Source organism: Erythrolamprus reginae, chromosome 1, assembly GCF_031021105.1.
Source record: "Erythrolamprus reginae isolate rEryReg1 chromosome 1, rEryReg1.hap1, whole genome shotgun sequence".
Classification (NCBI taxonomy): domain Eukaryota; kingdom Metazoa; phylum Chordata; class Lepidosauria; order Squamata; family Dipsadidae; genus Erythrolamprus; species Erythrolamprus reginae.
Genome location: NC_091950.1, coordinates 78,915,357 through 78,934,613, shown reverse-complemented (window position 1 = coordinate 78,934,613; position 19,257 = coordinate 78,915,357). Strand labels below are relative to the sequence as shown.

Here is a 19,257-nt window from a genome sequence, read left to right as displayed (position 1 = left end):
GCTTGTTTAAGACCAGTTGGTTAGTTTATTATTGAACTGAATATGAACCCAGAATTTCAGTGCAGGTTTTAGACATACACTATAACAATGTCCACGTGTTAGGCAACGATTGCTTTTCTACATGTGCTTTACTTTATTATTATTATTATTATTATTATTATTATTATTATTATTATTTAAATTTGTATGCCGCCCCTCTCCGTAGACTCGGGGCAGCTCACAGCTGTAATAGAAAACAATGTACATTACAAATCTAATATTAAAAAATTAAAAACCCATAATTTAAAAAACATGCACACAGCATACCATACATAAACTATATAGGCCTGGGGAGGATGTCTCAGTTCCCCCATGCCTGATGGCAGAGGTGGGTTTTAAAAAGTTTACGAAAGGCAAGGAGGGTGAGGGCAAGCCTAATCTCCGGGGGGAGCTAGTTCCACAGGATCGGGGCCGCCACAGAGAAGGCTCTTCCCCTGGTTTCCGCCAGACAACAATGTTTAGTCGACGGGACCCGGAGAAGGCCAACTCTGTGGGACCTGGCTGGTCCCGGAGATATTCTCCACTGCATCTGGAAGGAGAGTCCAACATAGGGTAATATACCAATCCTATTGATAGAGACTGAGTTAGAATTAGCATAATAATTAGATACTGCCCCCTTACTGCTCCCATGAGTCCAGTTTTAAAAACTCAGTCCAAGTGTAGAGACATACTGAGTTTTGCTCTTCGAATTAGAAGTTAGGAAAGACTTAGAAATAATTTAATAAATTGTTTTTTGACTGTTTTAATTCTGTTCTTTGTCTTTCAGGGTGAAAGGAAGATCGAAGAGGAACAGAAGGAACGGGGTCTCTGCCCTCCGCGGGCAGCACCCCCGACGATACTCCTCAGGGGTCTTGTATTCCCTCCGTGGGAACACCCCGTAGAGGAGCACCCAGCCTGGGGTCCCTGACCTCCGTGGCCAGACCAGGGCTGCGAACCGAAGGTGGGGGGAGTCCGCCCCCTCCACTGGGAGGCTCAAAGGCGCTGTCACCCAGGCTCCAGGCAAAGAGCGGAGCCGCGCCTCTCAGCTGTTCGGCGGCCGCCGAACAAGCCGCTGCCGCCGGCATGGAAGCCGCAGAATGAGCCGACGCCGCTGAAAATGCCGGTAGCCCGTCGAAAGCAGGCAAAGAGCCGAGCCGCGCCTCTCAGCTGTTCGGCGGCTGGCAAACAAGCTGGCGGCGGCGGCGGCAGGGAAGCCGCCGAACAAGCCGACGCCACTGAGAATGCCGGTAGCCCGGCGAAAGCGGAGAGGCCACAGGCACGCCGCGAAAGAAGTGGCAGGAGTTGCCACTAGCCTCGGAGCGGCTGGAAGCTGCAGCACCCCCCGGAAAAAAAAGCCGCGAACGGCATGGGGGCTGCCATGTTGGGTTGCTGCTTGCACAACCCCAAAAGGTGCCAAACGGAAGTCCTTCCTGTAGCTGGTAGGCGCGAAGAGGTCACCAAGCCTCAGTGCGCAGGCGCTATTGAGCTACAAGGCGGTAGCCATTTGTTTTTGCTGAGTAACGAGGCAGTTAAGGCTTGGACAGTACCGGGGACTCCTCGAGATCACAAAGAGTGAGTAATCATGGAGGAGCAATCGGGAAATGAGAAGGCAGCCTCCCCCGCCTTGCCCAAAGACAAGCCTAAAGGGAAAACCAAGGAGAAGTCAAAGACTTCGCAGTCCCCTGCCTCAGCCTCAGCCCTTAAGGAGGCCGAAAAGTGAATTAAGGCCCTAGAGAAGAAGCTGGAGACGGCCCTACAAGCCTCTCCCTCAGCTGTGCCGCTGACCCAGAGGCAAGTCTCGCCTCCTGATCCAATAACCCCATTATCTGTCTTTGGGTTATCTGGAGCTATGAATGAAGGGGACTGGTCACCAAACAGAAAATCCCCCACATTGCCTCACGTCATGCCCTCACCTGGCTCTTCATGGAACAGACCTGCCTGGGTCAGCCGGCCATCCTAGAAGGAGTTCTCAGGGCCCATCTGCCACGTTCACGCCCACAGTGGCGGGACTGAGAGCACAGGCAAGCACATGGCAGGATATGCCATCCGACTTGCAAGAGATGATTGCAAATGTTTACTCTCAAGGCATGGCGGCTGGAGCTCATCAATATGGTCAGCAGCCATCACAAGCAACAACAAGGCACGCTTGGTCAGTACCCGCCCCCCTTGGGTCTGGGGTCCTTATCGGAGGAACCAATTACTGGAGAGGACAGCGATAGAGAGTATGACCTCTCAGAGGATGAAACAACTCCTGAACAACCACCACCGGTTGGGCCTGTTTAAGCCAACACTGTTCAGGACTCTATTATTTAAGGCTAAACAGGTGATGAATCTACCTGGAACAACTAAGACGACAGAGGACACGGGCAAGACCTCAGACACCCTGCTCAAAGAACCTCAACCCGAGTCTGAACATTTTCCAGCATCTGACATATTCCTGCAAGGAGTCAAGCGCCCCTGACAATACCCCGCAGCGGCTCAGGGTCCATCTAACCTGGAATGTAAATTCTACACGTTCAATGACGAGGTGGAAAAACTCCTCGAGTTTCCACCCATAGACCAGCCGGTCGTGACATTAGTCTCCAGCGCCCTGGTGCCTTCGGAAACAGGGGAAAGTCTGAAGCCAGAAGACAGAAAGGCGGAGATACTCCTGAAGAAGGTGCACCAGATGTCAAGCTGGGGATTCAGAGCGGCAGCGGCTGCATCCTTCATGAATAGGGCCTCTCTCTTGTGGATGCAAGAGATGCAATCCCGACTGGGGCCGGAGGATGGCAGATTGTGTCAGGACCTCAGCAAGCTGCGAGCTGTGGTGGAATTTTCTGCAGATGCCACATTACATGCGGCAAAATTCTCCAGCAGGAGTATGGCTACCATGCTCTCAGCACGCCGGCTCCTGTGGCTACGACACTGGCCAGCGGATCTAAAATCCAAGTGGTGACTGGCGTCAGCCCCCTTCCAAGGCTCTATGCTCTTCGGGGATATATTGGACAAAGTCCTCATTGAGGACAAAGATAAGAGAAAGGTGCTACCCAGAACTGGCAGACGGCAAGACCGAAGATCAGCACCATATACGAGACGCCAAACACCGCGTTGGGATAATCCCATGGGGACAGTTCAGAGCCAGAGGCCGTACGCACAGGGCCAGTTCACGCACCAAACCTTCAGAAGTGACAGAGGGTCGTTCCAGGACAGACCCAGGGGCTACCAGAACTCGAGGCGGCCCTTTCGGGGGAACAACCAGAGAGGTTTCCGCCGTTCTAAGTGACTCTGCAAGCCTATTGCCACTTGGGGGGAAACTTCAACACTTCAGTGCCTCCTGGCACACCTCGTCCTCCGACCAATGGGTCCTGGCTACGGTGTCGGGAGGACTCCACTTGGAGTTTGTAGGTCAACCCCCCAGCAGGTTCATACACTGCCCAAGAGTTCGAGACCCGCAAAAAAAGCTGTAACTACACAAAGAAATTATGCATTTGCTAGAAATCCAGGCCATAGAACCAGTACCTCCAGGGGAGGAGGGCAAGGGGTTTTACTCAATGATTTTCATTGTTCCCAAGTCCTCAGGAGGTTGCAGGTTAATCCTCAACCTGAAACAACTAAACATCTTCATAAAGTACAGAAGATTTCACATGCACTCCCTACAGACTATTCTGGCCTCGATCAGATCACAGGATCTGTTAACATCCATCGACCTAAAGGAGGCATACTTACACGTTCCCATACACCCGTCTCAATCGGAAATACCTCCGTTTTTGCTCCGAGGGAACACACTACCAATACATAGCCATGCCATTCGGCCTTTCCTCAGCTCCACGGACTGTTACCAAGCTCCTGAATGCATTGACAGCCCATCTGCGTTCCCAATCCATCAGACTGATGGCATACCTGGACGACATCATTATACTGTCCAGGTCGCCGACGCAGGCAAGGCACGACTTGAACCGGACTATACAGACATTAGAAGCTCATGGCTTCACCATCAATGTAGAGAAGAGTCAGCTGCTCCCCAGAACCAGGCTTCTACATCTAGGAGCGATCATAGACACCTTGTCAGGCTTGGTTTCTCTCTCCCCAGAGAGAATAGTGAATATACAACGTCTAATAGCCGGCCTCAACCAACACAGATGAATACCAATGTCTCCCAACCCCTCCAGCCGGCGCAGAAGGATACCATGGTTGATGGTATCGCAAGCCGCTGAGAGGTCAAGAAGCAGCAGGACAGGGGATAAACTGACTCTGGGGATGCTGCAAAAGTTGTAACTTTGAAAAACGGTTATAAATCCCTTTTTTCAATGCTGATGTAACTTTGAACAGTCACTAAGTCACTAAATGAAACATTGTAAGTTGAGGAGAGTGGTGGGTTGCTCCTGGCTCGGCCCGTTTCTGCGAACCTGTGGCAGGAGGCTCCACCCATCCATCTGGGATGGTTCTGTGCATGCAAAGAAGCATCGCATATGAGCACACTGGTAGCAGTGGGTTTTAGAATCCACTACTGGTCAAGAACTACGTGTATTAGATAAGTATTTTCCCCCTATGCTAGCAATAGCACTGAGACTTATATACCACATCACAATGTCTTACAGCCTTCTCTAAGCAGTTTATATAGTCAGTATATTGCCACTAACAATCTACATCAGCGATGGCGAATCTTTTTTCTTCATGTGCCAAAAGCACATGTGCACAGGCTTTTTTTCACTCTCCCCAGGCTCCAGAGGCTTTCCTGGAGCCTGGGGAAGGGGAAAATGCCCTCCCAGAGGCCCATCTGGAGGCTGGAAACAGTCCATTTCCTGACTTCCTGTGGGCCTGGTAGGTTTTTTGTCCTCCCCAGTCTCCAGAAGCTTTCTGCAAATTGTGCTTAGGTGATCTCAGTGCCAGCCAGGGTTGGAATTATTATCAACTGTTACACATCTACCACAGCAATGTCTATGGAGATTCTCTTTTTTTAAATTATTTTTATTGATTTTTTACAATATTAAGATACACACAACATAAAACGAGTGTTATGTGAAAAGTGCCCACCACCCGACAAACATTCATACCCCACCACCAAACCGGGGGTGTTTCTTGTATAGACCATTTTAACCCAAGAGCAAAGTATCTATTTACATATTATAAAGTGATTCTCAGTCTTGGAGCCCGGGCAGGGTGAAAACATCTTCCCCTGTCCCCCTGGAAGCCAAAAACACCCTCCCAGAGGCCCTGCGTGAGCCAAAAAATCAGCTGACTGGTGCACACATACACACTGGAGCTGACCTAGGGCAACAGCTCGCATGCTGACACACATGGGCTCCACGTGCCACCTGAGGCATATGTGCCATAGCTTTACCATCACAGATCTAGGTCTCATTAAATTTAGAACTTAATAGAGTGGTACCTCGTGATACGAACCCCTCGTGATACGAACCCGGGGTTCGGAAATTTTTTGCCTCTTCTTACGAACTTTTTTCAGCTTACGAACCCACCGCAGATCGCAAAATGGCACTCTGCTGGGCACCGTCGCCCAGCTGTCACCTTTTAAAACAGCCGGGGGGCTTCTCGGCGTTCTCCCGAACCCGAACTTTTCGGGTTTGGGAGGCTGCCGAGAAGCGCCGCCGCCCGGCTGTCACCTTCTGAAATAACCGGGGGGCTTCTCGGCATTCAGGAGAATGCCAAGAAGTCCCCCGGCTGTTTCAGAAGGTGACAGCTGGATGGCGGCGCTTCTCGGCGGCCTCCCAAACCCGAACCCGAAAAGTTCGGGTTCGGGAGAACACCGAGAAGGACCCCGGCTGTTTTAAAAGGTGACAGCCGAGCGGCGGCACCCAGCGGATCGCCATTTTGCGATTTTTTTCCCCCTTTGCATGCATTAATCGCTTTTACATTGTTTCCTATGGGAAACAAAGTTTCGTCTTATGAACTTTTCGCCTTACGAACCTACTTCCGGAACCAATTAAGTTTGTAAGACGAGGTATTACTGTATTGTTAGTCAAATAAAATGAAGATAGTGATACATAATTTAAAATAACCGAGGACATAAAATGGTGAAATGGACAAGACAATTAAAGCAACTAAAAAGGGTGTTCTGCTCAATTGGACCCAAACATCTGGAAGAAAAGTATCATTTTCTAAAGGCAATCAGAATTGGAACCTGTCATCATCATGATCATTTCGGCCATTGTCTAGTCACTGCAGGATGAATGCCTCTTCAGCATGTTTTCAACCAATACGGTTCCCATATATATATATGTGGGGAAGAGGAATGTTCTTGACATTGTGTGCTAACCTTAAATTATTCTTAATACAGTCTCTGTAAATGTGGGCTACTTGTATATAGCTACCTGTATGTTAGGAATTTTCAGCTTTGAAACTACCTAGCCAAGAGTATAATGAAACCTAGCAAATGTTAAATTTATTACTTGTTTTAAAACCGTCCTGGGATATTATATCACCTAATAGGCACTGTTACAGCAGAGACCATGTGTATCGGTTAAAGGACATATTTGCTTCAGTATGTCTCATGGCAGCTACTTCGGGGATGGGGGTGGAGGAAGAAAGTGAATACTGACTTAGAAGGGACACCAGATTGATGGCCTTACCTTGGAATAAAAACAGTGATTTATAGGGGGCAGAAAAGGAGCTTTCTAAACATTGCTCTAGCAAAGTTCCCCCCTCTCATCTAAAAGCTTTACTTCTCACCTTTCAGATTTTGCAAATTGTGCTTAGGTGATCTCAGTGCCAGCCAGGGTTGAGATTATATATGGTTATCAACAGTTACACATCTATCACAGCAATGTCTACGGAGATTCTCAGTCATCCAGGTCATGGTTCTCCCAAAGGTGCTTTTCAAAAGGAAACTGGACTTTTCGTAGGCAATTTTTCCTTGAAAACATTTTGCTTCTCATCCAGGAAGTGTCTTCAGAACATGGATGAGGAGCAAGGGGCTAAGCAAGAAAATCCAATTGCTTTTGAAAAGCAGCTTTCTGTGTCACAGAAATGATATGTGGCTCCTCCACCTTTGTGACTCAAAATGTACAATTATAGTTCGGGTTATAAAAAGTTTATTGGAGGAGGTGGGAATTAGCATTACGGCAGTACAAAATTAATTCGAAGCATAAATCAATGCAGAAGGATATTTTTGATAATGTATACATACCAGGATATGATAGATCTTCTGGGTCCAATTCAAGGTGTTAGTTATCCCCTTTAAAGCCTTTCATGGCATGGGTTCAGGTTGCCCATCTGCACCACAGGAGAAGCATTCTATGGACCCTGTCAGTCAAGGAGTTTCAATTGGTGAGTGCCTTTTCTACTGTGGCACCTGCCCTCTGGAATATTCTGCCCTCCCCAAGATTAGATCTGCCACCCATTTTTTTTTTTTTTGGCCTTCTGAAAAGACTTGAAAGCCTGCCTCTGCCAACTGGTATGATGGGCAAGTGGCATCTTGGAGGTGGTTAATGGATTGATCCAGTGTTTCTTCAACCCCAGCTTGAAGAAGTGTGGACTTCAACTCCCAGAATTTCCCAGCCAGTAGAGTTCTCACCCATCTCCTCCCACTTATAATTGTATGACTGTAACTTTTTGTTTGCATCCTTACAATCAGTAGTGGGTTGCTACTGGTATGGTAGAGGACAGGGGACTGGTAGCTCACAGTATTCGCAGCATTCGCAGCTTTGGTTCTCTTGCATATGCGCGTGTGCATCCCAGCGTATTTTTGCTTCATGCGCATTCACAGAAGCAAAATCTCACAAGGGGACACACGCGAGAGAGATTTCAGTAATTGTTTGCTTCTGAGCATGCATGGAAACAAAAAAAAAAATCACTGAAATCTCACACATGTGCACATCCCCCTGCACAAGATTTCAGCACATTTTTGCTTCCTGCACAGAAGCAAAAACATGCTGGGATTTGCACACATGCGCAAGAGAACCGGAGATGTGGACGCAGTGCACCAATAGTGGCAGTAATGGCAATCCGTCCCTGTTTGCAATTTATAATAATATTGTTTCCCGATTGCTTATTTGTACCCTATGACAATCATTAAGTGTTGTACCTCATGATTCTTGACAAATGTATATTTTATTTTATACACTTGTATATGCACCAAAGACAAATTCCTTGTGTGTCCAATCAAGTATTCTATTCTATTCTAAGGTTGAGAAACACTGGATTAGACACATACACACACACACACATACCTCTCTTCCCCATATGTATTTTGTTTCCTTACTCCAATCTTGGTTCACTGAATTTGAACTTAAATTTAAATGCATGTGTTTTTTTATTGTTACATAAAATTTGTATCATATTTTAATTATATGACTGTAAGCCGCTTGGAGACGCCTCGGTGAGAGGTTTAAGAAATAAATTAAAAAATTGCAGATTCAAGACAATTACAAATCAGTACGTCCAAGATGAATTAATGAGTTCTTCTTGAGTTGTTTCTGATTTAGTCAGAACCAAGTCATTGTTAAAAGAAGGGCTGGTATGTTCCCACTCCTTTTTTCTTTGAATTACAGGGTTTAGTGCGCACAAATCCTATAGAGTCCACAAAGCTCTAATTAACGCCCACAGTGAAATATCTTTTGTTAAACTGGTCATTAAGCACACTTTCTGTAGAAAAAACATGTTAGCTTGGTGGTCTGATGAAGGGATATACTGCCAATGCTGACAGGCCCATAATTGAACCAACTCTAAAAATAACATATGTGCCTTTACCTTTTTTTTTTTCCCCAGACCTTGAAAAAAAATATATTAATAATTAACTATATACTTTGCTTTAAGAGAAATTCAAGAGATTTTTACTCCCTGAATAAATGGCTTGAGTCTCGGAAAGCGTCATCCCATATGCATTGGTTTCTTCTTTGCTTATTGAACTGCTCTTTGCCTCCTGTTCACGTCCCATAGAAACTTGCCTGCCAGTTAAGATCAGCTTTGCAGGTCCTTCTCTGGGGGCATCTCTACATTCGAATTAGGTGAGTGGTAACCAGGGGGAAAACAATACCCCCCTCCCTAGGATATTTCTATTCACCATCATTATAGCTCAGATGCCAACAGCACCTTGATGTCAAGCTTGTAATGTTTATAATAAGGTGATAAAATGATTGAATGTCTTTGTTGCCCCCAGAATGGAACAGTCAAAGATCATTTCTCAGTGGCCTGTCCCCCCCCCCCCCCCCCAGTTTTGGCAGTACAGCTCTGGTTTTTGAAACAATGCCAATGCTAACGGGGTCGGGCGGGAATCATCTTATAGTCCTTCACACTGAATATAAAAATGAAAGACATTTTTCTGTAACTTAGCACCATTCAACTTCACTGCATAAGTAATTAGAATTGGCTGCATTTTGGCCAGCTCTGTTTGTATCTTTTTTCATGTTAGCCAGCATGTAAGCAGTTTTTAATTAGTCATAATTCAGCTAGCCTATGTATGTTTGGGGGGCACGGGGGCGTGTGTTGGTTAGACCTTGCCTACTGATTGTAAAGGATTCCTGCACGTTATGCATAGGTATTTATTCATGTGATAAAAATAGTTTTATTACCAAGATTCCAAAATATTTTTGAGAAATCTGGAAAAAAAGTTTAAAAATATTACTGGTTTTACACAAGACAGCCAAAACTGTGAGGAGAATCTGCAGAAAAAGGCTATTTTCCTAGCAAAAAGTAGGAAGCTGCTGTATAAAATGTAAAAAGGAGGTTGAAAGAATGTCTGTCTGTCTGTCTGTCTGATTGTCTATCTATCAATCATCAAAAAGCCTGCTTTGTAGGAAACAAGTGCTTGACAATTTTGAAAAGAACATTGATGATTATTTACTTTTCTTTAAAATGGAATACGTTTTCTTCAATAAATAAAGGATTCAAGCCATTGCCTACAAGGATATTATATAGAAAATATTGAGTTAATGTAATTAATATTACCATTATGAGTACTAGTCCTACTTGATGCACCTGAGGATATGATTAAAAGACTAGGGACCCCTCTCAGGAGATCTAAGATCTCCCTGGTGAGTACCTTTGAATTAGAATCTTCTCCTTTTATTCCTGTTCAAAATGTACCTGATGTTACTGCTTATGAGTTGGTTTCCTTGGGATGGTATCCTTCAGATGTATTGAACTACAAGCTCCATGAATGCAGCCACAGCTTTAATAGAGAATACTTAAAAGGCAGAAAAGTTTATTTTATTTGTTTTAAATTTTACTTTGTAAGTGCTTATACTGTAGGGTACTAATAAGAGGGAAACATTAGGACAGGGACGGTAGGCATGCTGGTGCACTTATGCACATCCCCTATCTATCTATCTATCTATCTATCTATCTATCTATCTATCTATCTATCTATCTATCTACCTACCTATCTATTTATACCAATTGCAATTTATCTAAACTCTTAGCAATTTCCAACAAATACCGTGTTTCCCCAAAAATAATACATGTCCCCATAAGAAGCCCATCAGGCTTTTCAGCACATGTGTTGAAATAACCGCTCCAAATACACACACCCCCTCCCCAACTACTTTCCGGGGAAAGGGGAGGACATGTCGGGAGTTGCTCTTTTTGTGGCAGATACTATTTTGGCCGATAGACAGCAAGCAAGAGGCGCACACCCTGTGTGATTGGCTCAACTCCTCTGGGCTCTGCCTCCAGCTGTGTTTTGATATGTGCTCCTGCCTGCCAGCAGATGGCAAGGCGGGGATAGAGACTTGCCTCCTCTTCCTTGCAGGCAGGAGTGCATTTCCTGAAAGGAGACCGGTCAGATACACATCTATCCAGCCTGTCCCTTTCGCTGCACATGCAGCGAACAAGACTTTCCAGGCACAGTGAGCCAGAGGAGCTATGTACTGGGCTGGGGCTGCTGCTGTTGTTCCCCATGGTGGAGATGTTGCACAGATGCACCCATTCTTCACCACATAGAGGCAGCTGTGAAGCCGTTTACTTCTGTCTCAAGATGAAAATTACTTTTGCCAACCACAATACACGCAATTTCTTATAGTACAAGCTTGGCAAGAAAGAGGCAGGCTACAACAGTTTGAGGAATTGAATTATTTTCCCAATGTGCTGCCGATATAACCATAGCCAGCAGGTTGGAATCAGGAGTGAAATTCAGCAGGTTCTGACAGGTTCTGGAGAAAGGGAAGTGGAAATTTTGAGTAGTTCAGAGAACCGGCTGGCCCCAGAGTTGGATGGGAATGGAGATTTTGCAATATCCTTCCCCACTCCTGGGGGAAGGATATTGCAAAATGGGGATTTTGCAGTATCCTTCCGCTGGAATGGGGTGGGAATGGAAATTTTGCAGTATGCTTGCCCTGCCGGGTCCACCAAGCCTCTCCCACAGAACTGGTAGGGAAACATTTTGAATTTCATCCCTGGTTGGAGTGCTTATTTTCTCTCTTTCTACTTTTTCGCAAACTGATAGACCAGAGGACTCTCCCCTGATGACACAGAGGTGTTTTTTACAAAACTCTCCTGAAATTTTATCAGCCTGGGACGTGACCATCATAGCAATACTTAGGCAGTTACCACACTACCTGATTCATCTTTGAGAAGAAGTTACACACCCATACAGATGTGTCCTGTGATCACACCGATTGGAAAGAACCTTGCTTTATCGCTCTCTTTTTCTATTATCCTATCTTTTGTAAGCAATGGCTGTAGGTTTAAAGCTGACCAGTTTCACTCCCATGGGCACCATTTTATGATTTCTTGAGCAACATAGTACAATAATATACTAATATCTGAAAGGACAACCTCTAAAACATTTTCTTAGCATCCACCTACTTTATCGGATTTTGTCATCTATATCTCATTTTTAGAATGCAAATCCTCCTAACACATTTTCAAGTAAATTGAAAATATGTAATGAAATAAGAGGGCAATATACATAATATGGTAGAATTCCTACTAACAGTTCAAGTGGAGCAGCTATGAAGTCACATCAAATTCTTTTCCTCTCTAATTGGTAGTCATAAGGGTAGACTGAAATTCAGATTCAAATTTAGCGACCATCTATTTCACTCTCAACATCCCTGATGTGAATGAAATGGTTCGTGTGCACATAACAGAATTTTCCTGAGTCCCATTTCTTTCAACAGCCTCCTGAAAATCTCTTGACAATTTAGGGTTCCCTTAAAAGCAGGGTGGGATATGGAGAGGGTCACCAAATCAAAGGAATAAAAATAAAGGAAAGATGTGAGGGGTGGGAATTGAATCATGGCCTATGCCATAGAGTTGAGCGGCTTTTGAGTTAGTAACATAGAAACATAGAAGTCTGACGGCAGAAAAAGACCTCATGGTCCATCTAGTCTGCCCTTATACTATTTTCTGTATTTTATCTTAGGATGGATATATGTTTATCCCAGGCATGTTTAAATTCAGTTACTGTGGATTTATCTACCACGTCTGCTGGAAGTTTGTTCCAAGGATCTACTACTCTTTCAGTAAAATAATATTTTCTCATGTTGCTTTTGATCTTTCCCTCAACTAACTTCAGATTGTGTCCCCTTGTTCTTGTGTTCACTTTCCTATTAAAAACACTTCCTTCCTGGACCTTATTTAACCCTTTAATAGAGTTGTGAACTCTCTCAAAACTGAAAGTAAATTTGAATACAAATCTACATGTTTCTGAGCAGCTATTAACAGGATTGCAGTGTTATTTTTTTTTTACTCTGAAACAGTTAATGCGGAGATTATTTATGGGGAGGGGGCTCCTTAAATAACTCAACTTCTAATCAAACTTCAGACAAGGGAGTTATGGTTTCACGATCCTGACAGACTGTGAAAGAATAGATAATTTTTCAGAATATACTTTCTTTTCTGCTATTGTTGTTAAACACTAAGTCAATTAGGCACTTTGTTTTGGTTTCTCTTTAAAAGGTCCCAAGCCTTCCTCAGGTTTCACATTTTCACTGTATAGCTGATTATTTAGGGAACAGGCTTGTTCCAGACAGCTTTAATTAAACTGTACTGCAAAACCAGATATAGATCAATGGAAATGATCCACAACAAGGGGCTAATCATGTATTTAACAGTGTTCCGTCCAGTTGAATCACCTTCTCCTATTTCTGTGGCTTTGCATTCATGTGGCAAAGGCTGAATGTGTGCTTGGTTGTGGAGGGGAGGGGTGGATTTCTCCCTCTTTAATCCGTCCCATTAGAGGCCATATGCTTGGGCTTCAAGGGAGACAAGGCCTGTCTACAATCTGCCAGGGATTTAGAAACATCGATAATTTGTGAATAGTCATGTTGGTACTGGTCGAAGGGTTAAGTGCTCAGCACACCAGGGGCACCTCTTTTGGGACTGGAACTCTTAGTTGACTGTTAGGAACTTGATCCGCTGTGAAGCGTCTTTACAGCACATGCAGCAATGGAGCTTTATTAGCTCTGGGATTTAAAGACATGTGTTAAATGATATTACGGTATATTTGGTTTAAAGGCAGAGGAAATATCAGAGAAAAGAACACAGTGATGCCAAAAAAATCCAACCATATATTCTATCAACAATTGTGTTTTCTTGCTGAAACAAATATTTTCTTCCTCAGCTAAGAGGATAGTAATATATTTAGGTTGTTGTCATGGCAAAATTAAGAAGCAAGAGTATTAGATATGTTTAGAAACATAGAAATATAGAAGATTGACGGCAGAAAAAGACCTCATGGTCCATCTAGTCTGCCCGTATACTATTTCCAGTATTTTATCTTAGAATGGATATATGTTTGTCCCAGGCATGTTTAAATTCAGTTACTGTGGATTTACCAACCATGTCTGCTGGAAGTTTGTTCCAAACATCTACTACTCTTTCAGTAAAATAATATTTTCTCACGTTGTTTCTTTTCTCATGTTTGCTGCTTTGATCTGACAAATTATATATATATATATAGTATATATTTTAAAAGGCGAAATAAATTTTTTGTTGTTGATCATGATGATAGTGTATGTTCCATCTGAAAAATAAAAGCCGTATTGCTAAAGTATATTTAGGCTTACATAAGAAACCAGACCATTGGAACAATCAATAAACAACAGAACCAATCAGCTTCTTCTAATTTAAATATAGCTCTAAACGAAGGGCCAATCACTCGACCAACTGACCAAACTGGTACACAAGACATTTATAAACTTAACAGAAACAGGACAAGGAAATCCTACTGATGATATTATCTAGTCTGGTAACGAAATGTTCAGAAACTAAATTGAAAGAAGCTTGGGGAGCAAACCACTACCAAAATCTAAAACCCAAGCTACAAGTGTATATAGGGTTTATATAACTTGTGCAGACACAATCTGATCAAGTTAAATATGTTCATTGATTTTCCTTTCAAGTACGGAGCAATCAGTGTAGGTACTTTTGTGATTTAACAGACAATTTCGAAGTTTAAAATGTAAATGCTACATTGCCTACCACAAAATTTCACTTTGAATACTTCATTCTGTTTGATAGCTGTTGTCTTAGAAAGTAAGGTGGGTTATCATTTTAATGCAGTGATTTTGTTATTTGCTTCATTATATGTTTAAGAAGCCTTGTTAAATAATTTGAGGAGGAAAATAGCAGTGTTTTAGAAAAATTGGTGTCTATAATATACTTTAGTGAATAGCTCCCATCCAGTGACAGTTATGGCCAAGATCCAATGAAAAAATATAATAAAAGTACAAGAGATTTCACTGAAATGAGGGCAATTTTTGCTAAAGATGGCCTTTCTACCTCATAATTATTTAACAAATATATAAGAATTGTAAGCGCAGGTACATTCCCAGTTATTTCATTGTTCCAATACTGCTTAGTTAATGAGAATATTGATGGAATACATAAAATGAGTAGCTGCTTTGAACATGGAACATGAAGTCCTTTTGACCTCTATGGTGATTATTGATCTTGGGTCTAGCTTTGTCAATATTCACCTCTGATATCAACCATTTCCATCCATTAACAGCTTTCTAGCATTGTGACATTGCATGAGAAGACATTGGATGATGATGTGACTACTCTATTCTTTACAAAGCTAAAATCAGTGTAAAAATGCTTCACAAATTGTTCACAACCTATAGATAATGGGAGAAAATAATGTTTGCCTCCTGAATCCAGTGGCATTTATTTCAAAGTAGACTTGTCTTGAAAGCATTGTGAAAAAACATGAAATCCTCTCCCTCCCTCCCTCCCTCCCTCCCTCTCTCTGTCTCTCTCTCCCCCCCTCCTCCCCCCTCCCTCTCTCTCTCCCTCTTGGTGGGCATGTGGTGGTGTGTTAGTGTCTTAGTTATCTAAGATAAACTTTTGTTTCTCTTTGTATGAGCTAACATTTCCTTTGTATGAGCTAACATTAAGCTAATAAAAACAACAAAATAATGTCTTTGCCACCCCCCCACAAAGCTAACCGTGAGATCACTGTTCAACATTACAACCACTGCTCTATAGTGTGTGCAATATACTGTAGTATTGTAGACAGGGGTGGGTTCTGACCAGTTCTGACTAGTTCACCTGAACTGGTAGCTACGCACTGGTGATGTCACGATGACATCACTGATCCAGTTCGGTCAGTGCCAATCCGTGGGCGCTGCCATCTTTTTTGGGGGGGTGTTATTTTTTAAAAAATTTCCCCTTCCGAGCATGCGCAGAAGCAAAACTTCTGTCACTGTGCATGCGGTTGCCATCTTGTTTTGGGCATTTTAAATTTTATTTTATTTTGGTTTTTTGGCACTGCACATGCGCGGGCGAAACACAAACTCCCGCAGCATGAAAGAAAGAAAGCCGGCAGCGAGAAGGTAGTAGAAAAGAACTGGAGAGTAAGAGGTATAATGCTGAGCAAAATAATGATAATAATGATTAGAGCGTCTTAGCTTATAGTAATGAGGAATAGTCCAACATGACTCAGATTGCACTGAAGAGGAATTGGCAGAGGAGTATCTGTATAAGGATGGTGTCACTTTTGGAGTCTATTATATATACTCGGGAAATGCCCTTAACAGAAATATGTAAGAATCATTACCTAGGCAACAGGGGCTGAAACATTATTTAAGTAGAAATAAGAAGCAAGATAGTATTCATAAAGCAACACAGACAAGCAAGACAGTATTCATAAATAACAGCTCCACTCTATTGCACCAGGATATAAGAAAAAGAATAAGGAAAACAAAATCAGGATCAGAAAAATCAACTCACCATTCCAAAGTCAACTCCAATCTTCTGGAGTTGGACAGTCAATAAATATAAATGAACAAATAAATAATACATCCAGGAAGATGAGTATATTTGTTGAAATATGTTATAATAGCAGAATCTTGCAAGCCTGATTGCAATTATAGAAGAGGTATATAGAAGACTTCAACTAGTTGAGAAATTCTGGAAGCTGAATTCCACTCATTTTAAAGTACGTAAAAAGATGAAGAATGTGCAGCAAGGAGAATGAACTCAGTTCCATGATGATGGATGCACTTTTAGAAGACTTGAAAGACTAGGTTAGGAATGAATCATTATGGATAAAATCTATGTCACTAGGAATCAATGATTATTTGATGGCACATAGTTTTGTTGTGGTTTTTTGAATTAATGGCACACATTATCTATCTATCCTGGGTCTTGAAAGCTTAGAACTGTGGTGCCTAAAACACGATTTAAGTATTGCCCACGAGATCATATGCTGCAACGTCCTTCCAGTCAACGACTACTTCAGCTTCAACCGCAACAACACAAGAGCACACAACAGATTCAAACTTAATATTAACCGCTCCAAACTTGACTGTAAAAAATATGACTTTAACAATCGAGTTGTCGAAGCGTGGAACTCATTACCAGACTCAATAGTGTCAACTCCCAACCCACAACACTTCTCCCTTAGACTCTCCACGATTGACCTCTACAGGTTCCTAAGAGGCCAGTAAGGGGCGTATATAAGTGCACTGATGTGCCTATCGTTCCCTGTCCAATTGTCTTTCCTTATCTCATATATCATATATATTCTCTCCTTATCTATATCTATATCTATATAATATATATATATATATCATATATATTCTCTCCTTATCTCTTACATCATATATATTCTCTCCCTCCCATCTACTTCTCTTCTTTTTACTTTCTATCGTTATATATATTTCTTAATGTCTATTCTCTTCCATATGTATTGTATATTGGACAAAGAATAAAATAAATAAATAAAAAAAAATAAAAAAAATTGAGTTCTAGTGACAATTTATTTTATTTTACTGAAATTGTTGAAAAATATATCCCATTCTCCAAGCACTGATCAGGATATTTCCTAGAAATTAAATTTAGTCCATATATGACATTACAAACATCCATGTCTACAACTGACAGTCTAAAACATCTGTGGAAAAACGAAGTTTTGATTATAATGTACTTTCTTTGCATTCTGCCTATCCCAGGGCAGAAGCAAGGACAAGTGTTTAAACTTCAACAACTTTACAATATGTGGCCTTCAACTAGTTGAGAAATTCTAGAAGCTGAATTCCACTCATTTTAAAGTTCTTGGAAGCTGAGGAATATTACTCGCCAATCATTTATATTCATATCTAACAAATTATCCCATAATTGAACAGCTCAAGAGTCAGCAGTAGTCTTCCTAGTGAACATGAACTACTAAGCTTATCTTCATAAACTTCTATCATGGCACTATTTACTACTTAGGTTAACTTATCCACTTCCTGGAGGTATGCCTATTTAATAACAATCAGATCATATTGAATTGGATGGGCTGTATTCATATATAGAGCTGCAGTTTAATTACTTGAAATTAAGTTGTATATATACTGTAATATTATTTGTTCATATATGAGATGTTGAAAGCTTGAATGATTAGAAAAGTGTCATTGTATCTTCTGTTTATATTATAGGACTCCAAGGACACCTTCAAGAACAAATGGGCCAAAAAGCACCAGCTTTAATTATGGTACCTGTATTGGACTTGCCTGGAAACAAAATTATTCACATAGCATGTTGGCTCAGCCAGTAACTAAGGATCTCACATTTTAACATATATTCCATCATGAACAAGATAATATCCATTATGAACAAGAAAACATCAATAGCTGAGTTATTGATGGGTTTATTATTAGCTACGCTGTGTATTATCGGATATTAATAAGTAAATTTAAACTTAGAATATTTGTCAAAAATAAAATTTCTACCTGCATTCTGACAGCCTGCAATTACTGCCTGTATTTCCAGAATCCTCTAAAATTATTGTATTTTTTACATATTAAAATCAAAATTATGATTCCTTGTTTTGATGTGATTTTTACAGATATCTCATCAGATAAAGTTTTTAAATGTCTCTTTTTATACTCACATATTTTAATAAACATTCAATATATTTTCAGTATGTATCTATAAATATTTTTAACTTCTATTGAAATGTATGCAAGTGTTTTCTTAAAATGAAATTAACCTTCCATTTAATGAATCAAATATAAATGAGGTGTTGCTCAGGCAATCATTTTCTTGTGACACTTGCAGTGAATTATCCTGAGCAAGATTCAATGCATTTGTTGTTGTTTTTTAAAGCCTCTCTCTCTCGTTTAATTAACTCCTGCAAATGTTTGGCAAATTAAAGACTTATTTTGTAAATTAAGGAATTGAGCTTCAAAGTGTACCTTGTAAAACTTTTTGCTCTATAAGTACTCTTTTCTTATATATACTTGGGTTACATGTCTGTTTGAAAAGAGCTTTGCACATAAATACAACCTGCTTTAATGTAATGTGGCTTGGACATGTATAAAGAATTTGGTCTTTCCTACACAAGATATGTATGTACCAACATAAGCTATTGATAATGGCAGTTGATGTTTCTAATATACAGTGCATGTGTGTGTGTGTGTGTGTGTGTACACATACATACATACATACATACATACATACATACATACATACATACATACAGTATATACATTTATGCATATATACATATATATGTATGATGGTCTTGGTATATTCGGGTTTCTTCCCGTGTAGGATTTGGAAATTTCTGGCGATGTTTCAACCTCGTCGAAACGTCGCCAGAAATGTCCAAATCCTACACAGGAAGAAACCCAAATATACCAAGACCATCATACCTGTACCCTTGAAAATCTACGAAAACATATATATGTATGTTTACACATTTATATATCTATTAAAATACATTTTTAAATCAGATTCTGCAAATGTAGAAGTTGTATATATCCCTTTTCAGAGGTAATTAAACCATTAGTTAGAATCTTTCATTGAAGAAGAAGATTGGAGATTGTTTAAAATAGAGATAAGGTAGTTTTAATTATTAGTGAAATAATG

At 41.4% G+C, this 19,257-nt stretch overlaps 1 protein-coding gene across 3 annotated transcripts in view; it reads left to right on the top strand.

The window, feature by feature from the left end:
* Positions 1-18,559, top strand: part of DPH6 (diphthamine biosynthesis 6) — a 277,224-nt gene extending 258,665 nt beyond the window's left edge. For all 3 annotated transcript variants that reach the window (XM_070756244.1, XM_070756252.1, XM_070756261.1), the window contains one exon: positions 17,823-18,559. In XM_070756244.1, coding sequence (XP_070612345.1) covers positions 17,823-17,941 — 119 coding nt within the window. In that variant the 3' untranslated portion in view covers positions 17,942-18,559. The remainder of the gene's footprint in view (positions 1-17,822) is intronic.
* The last annotated feature ends 698 nt before the right edge of the window (positions 18,560-19,257 follow it).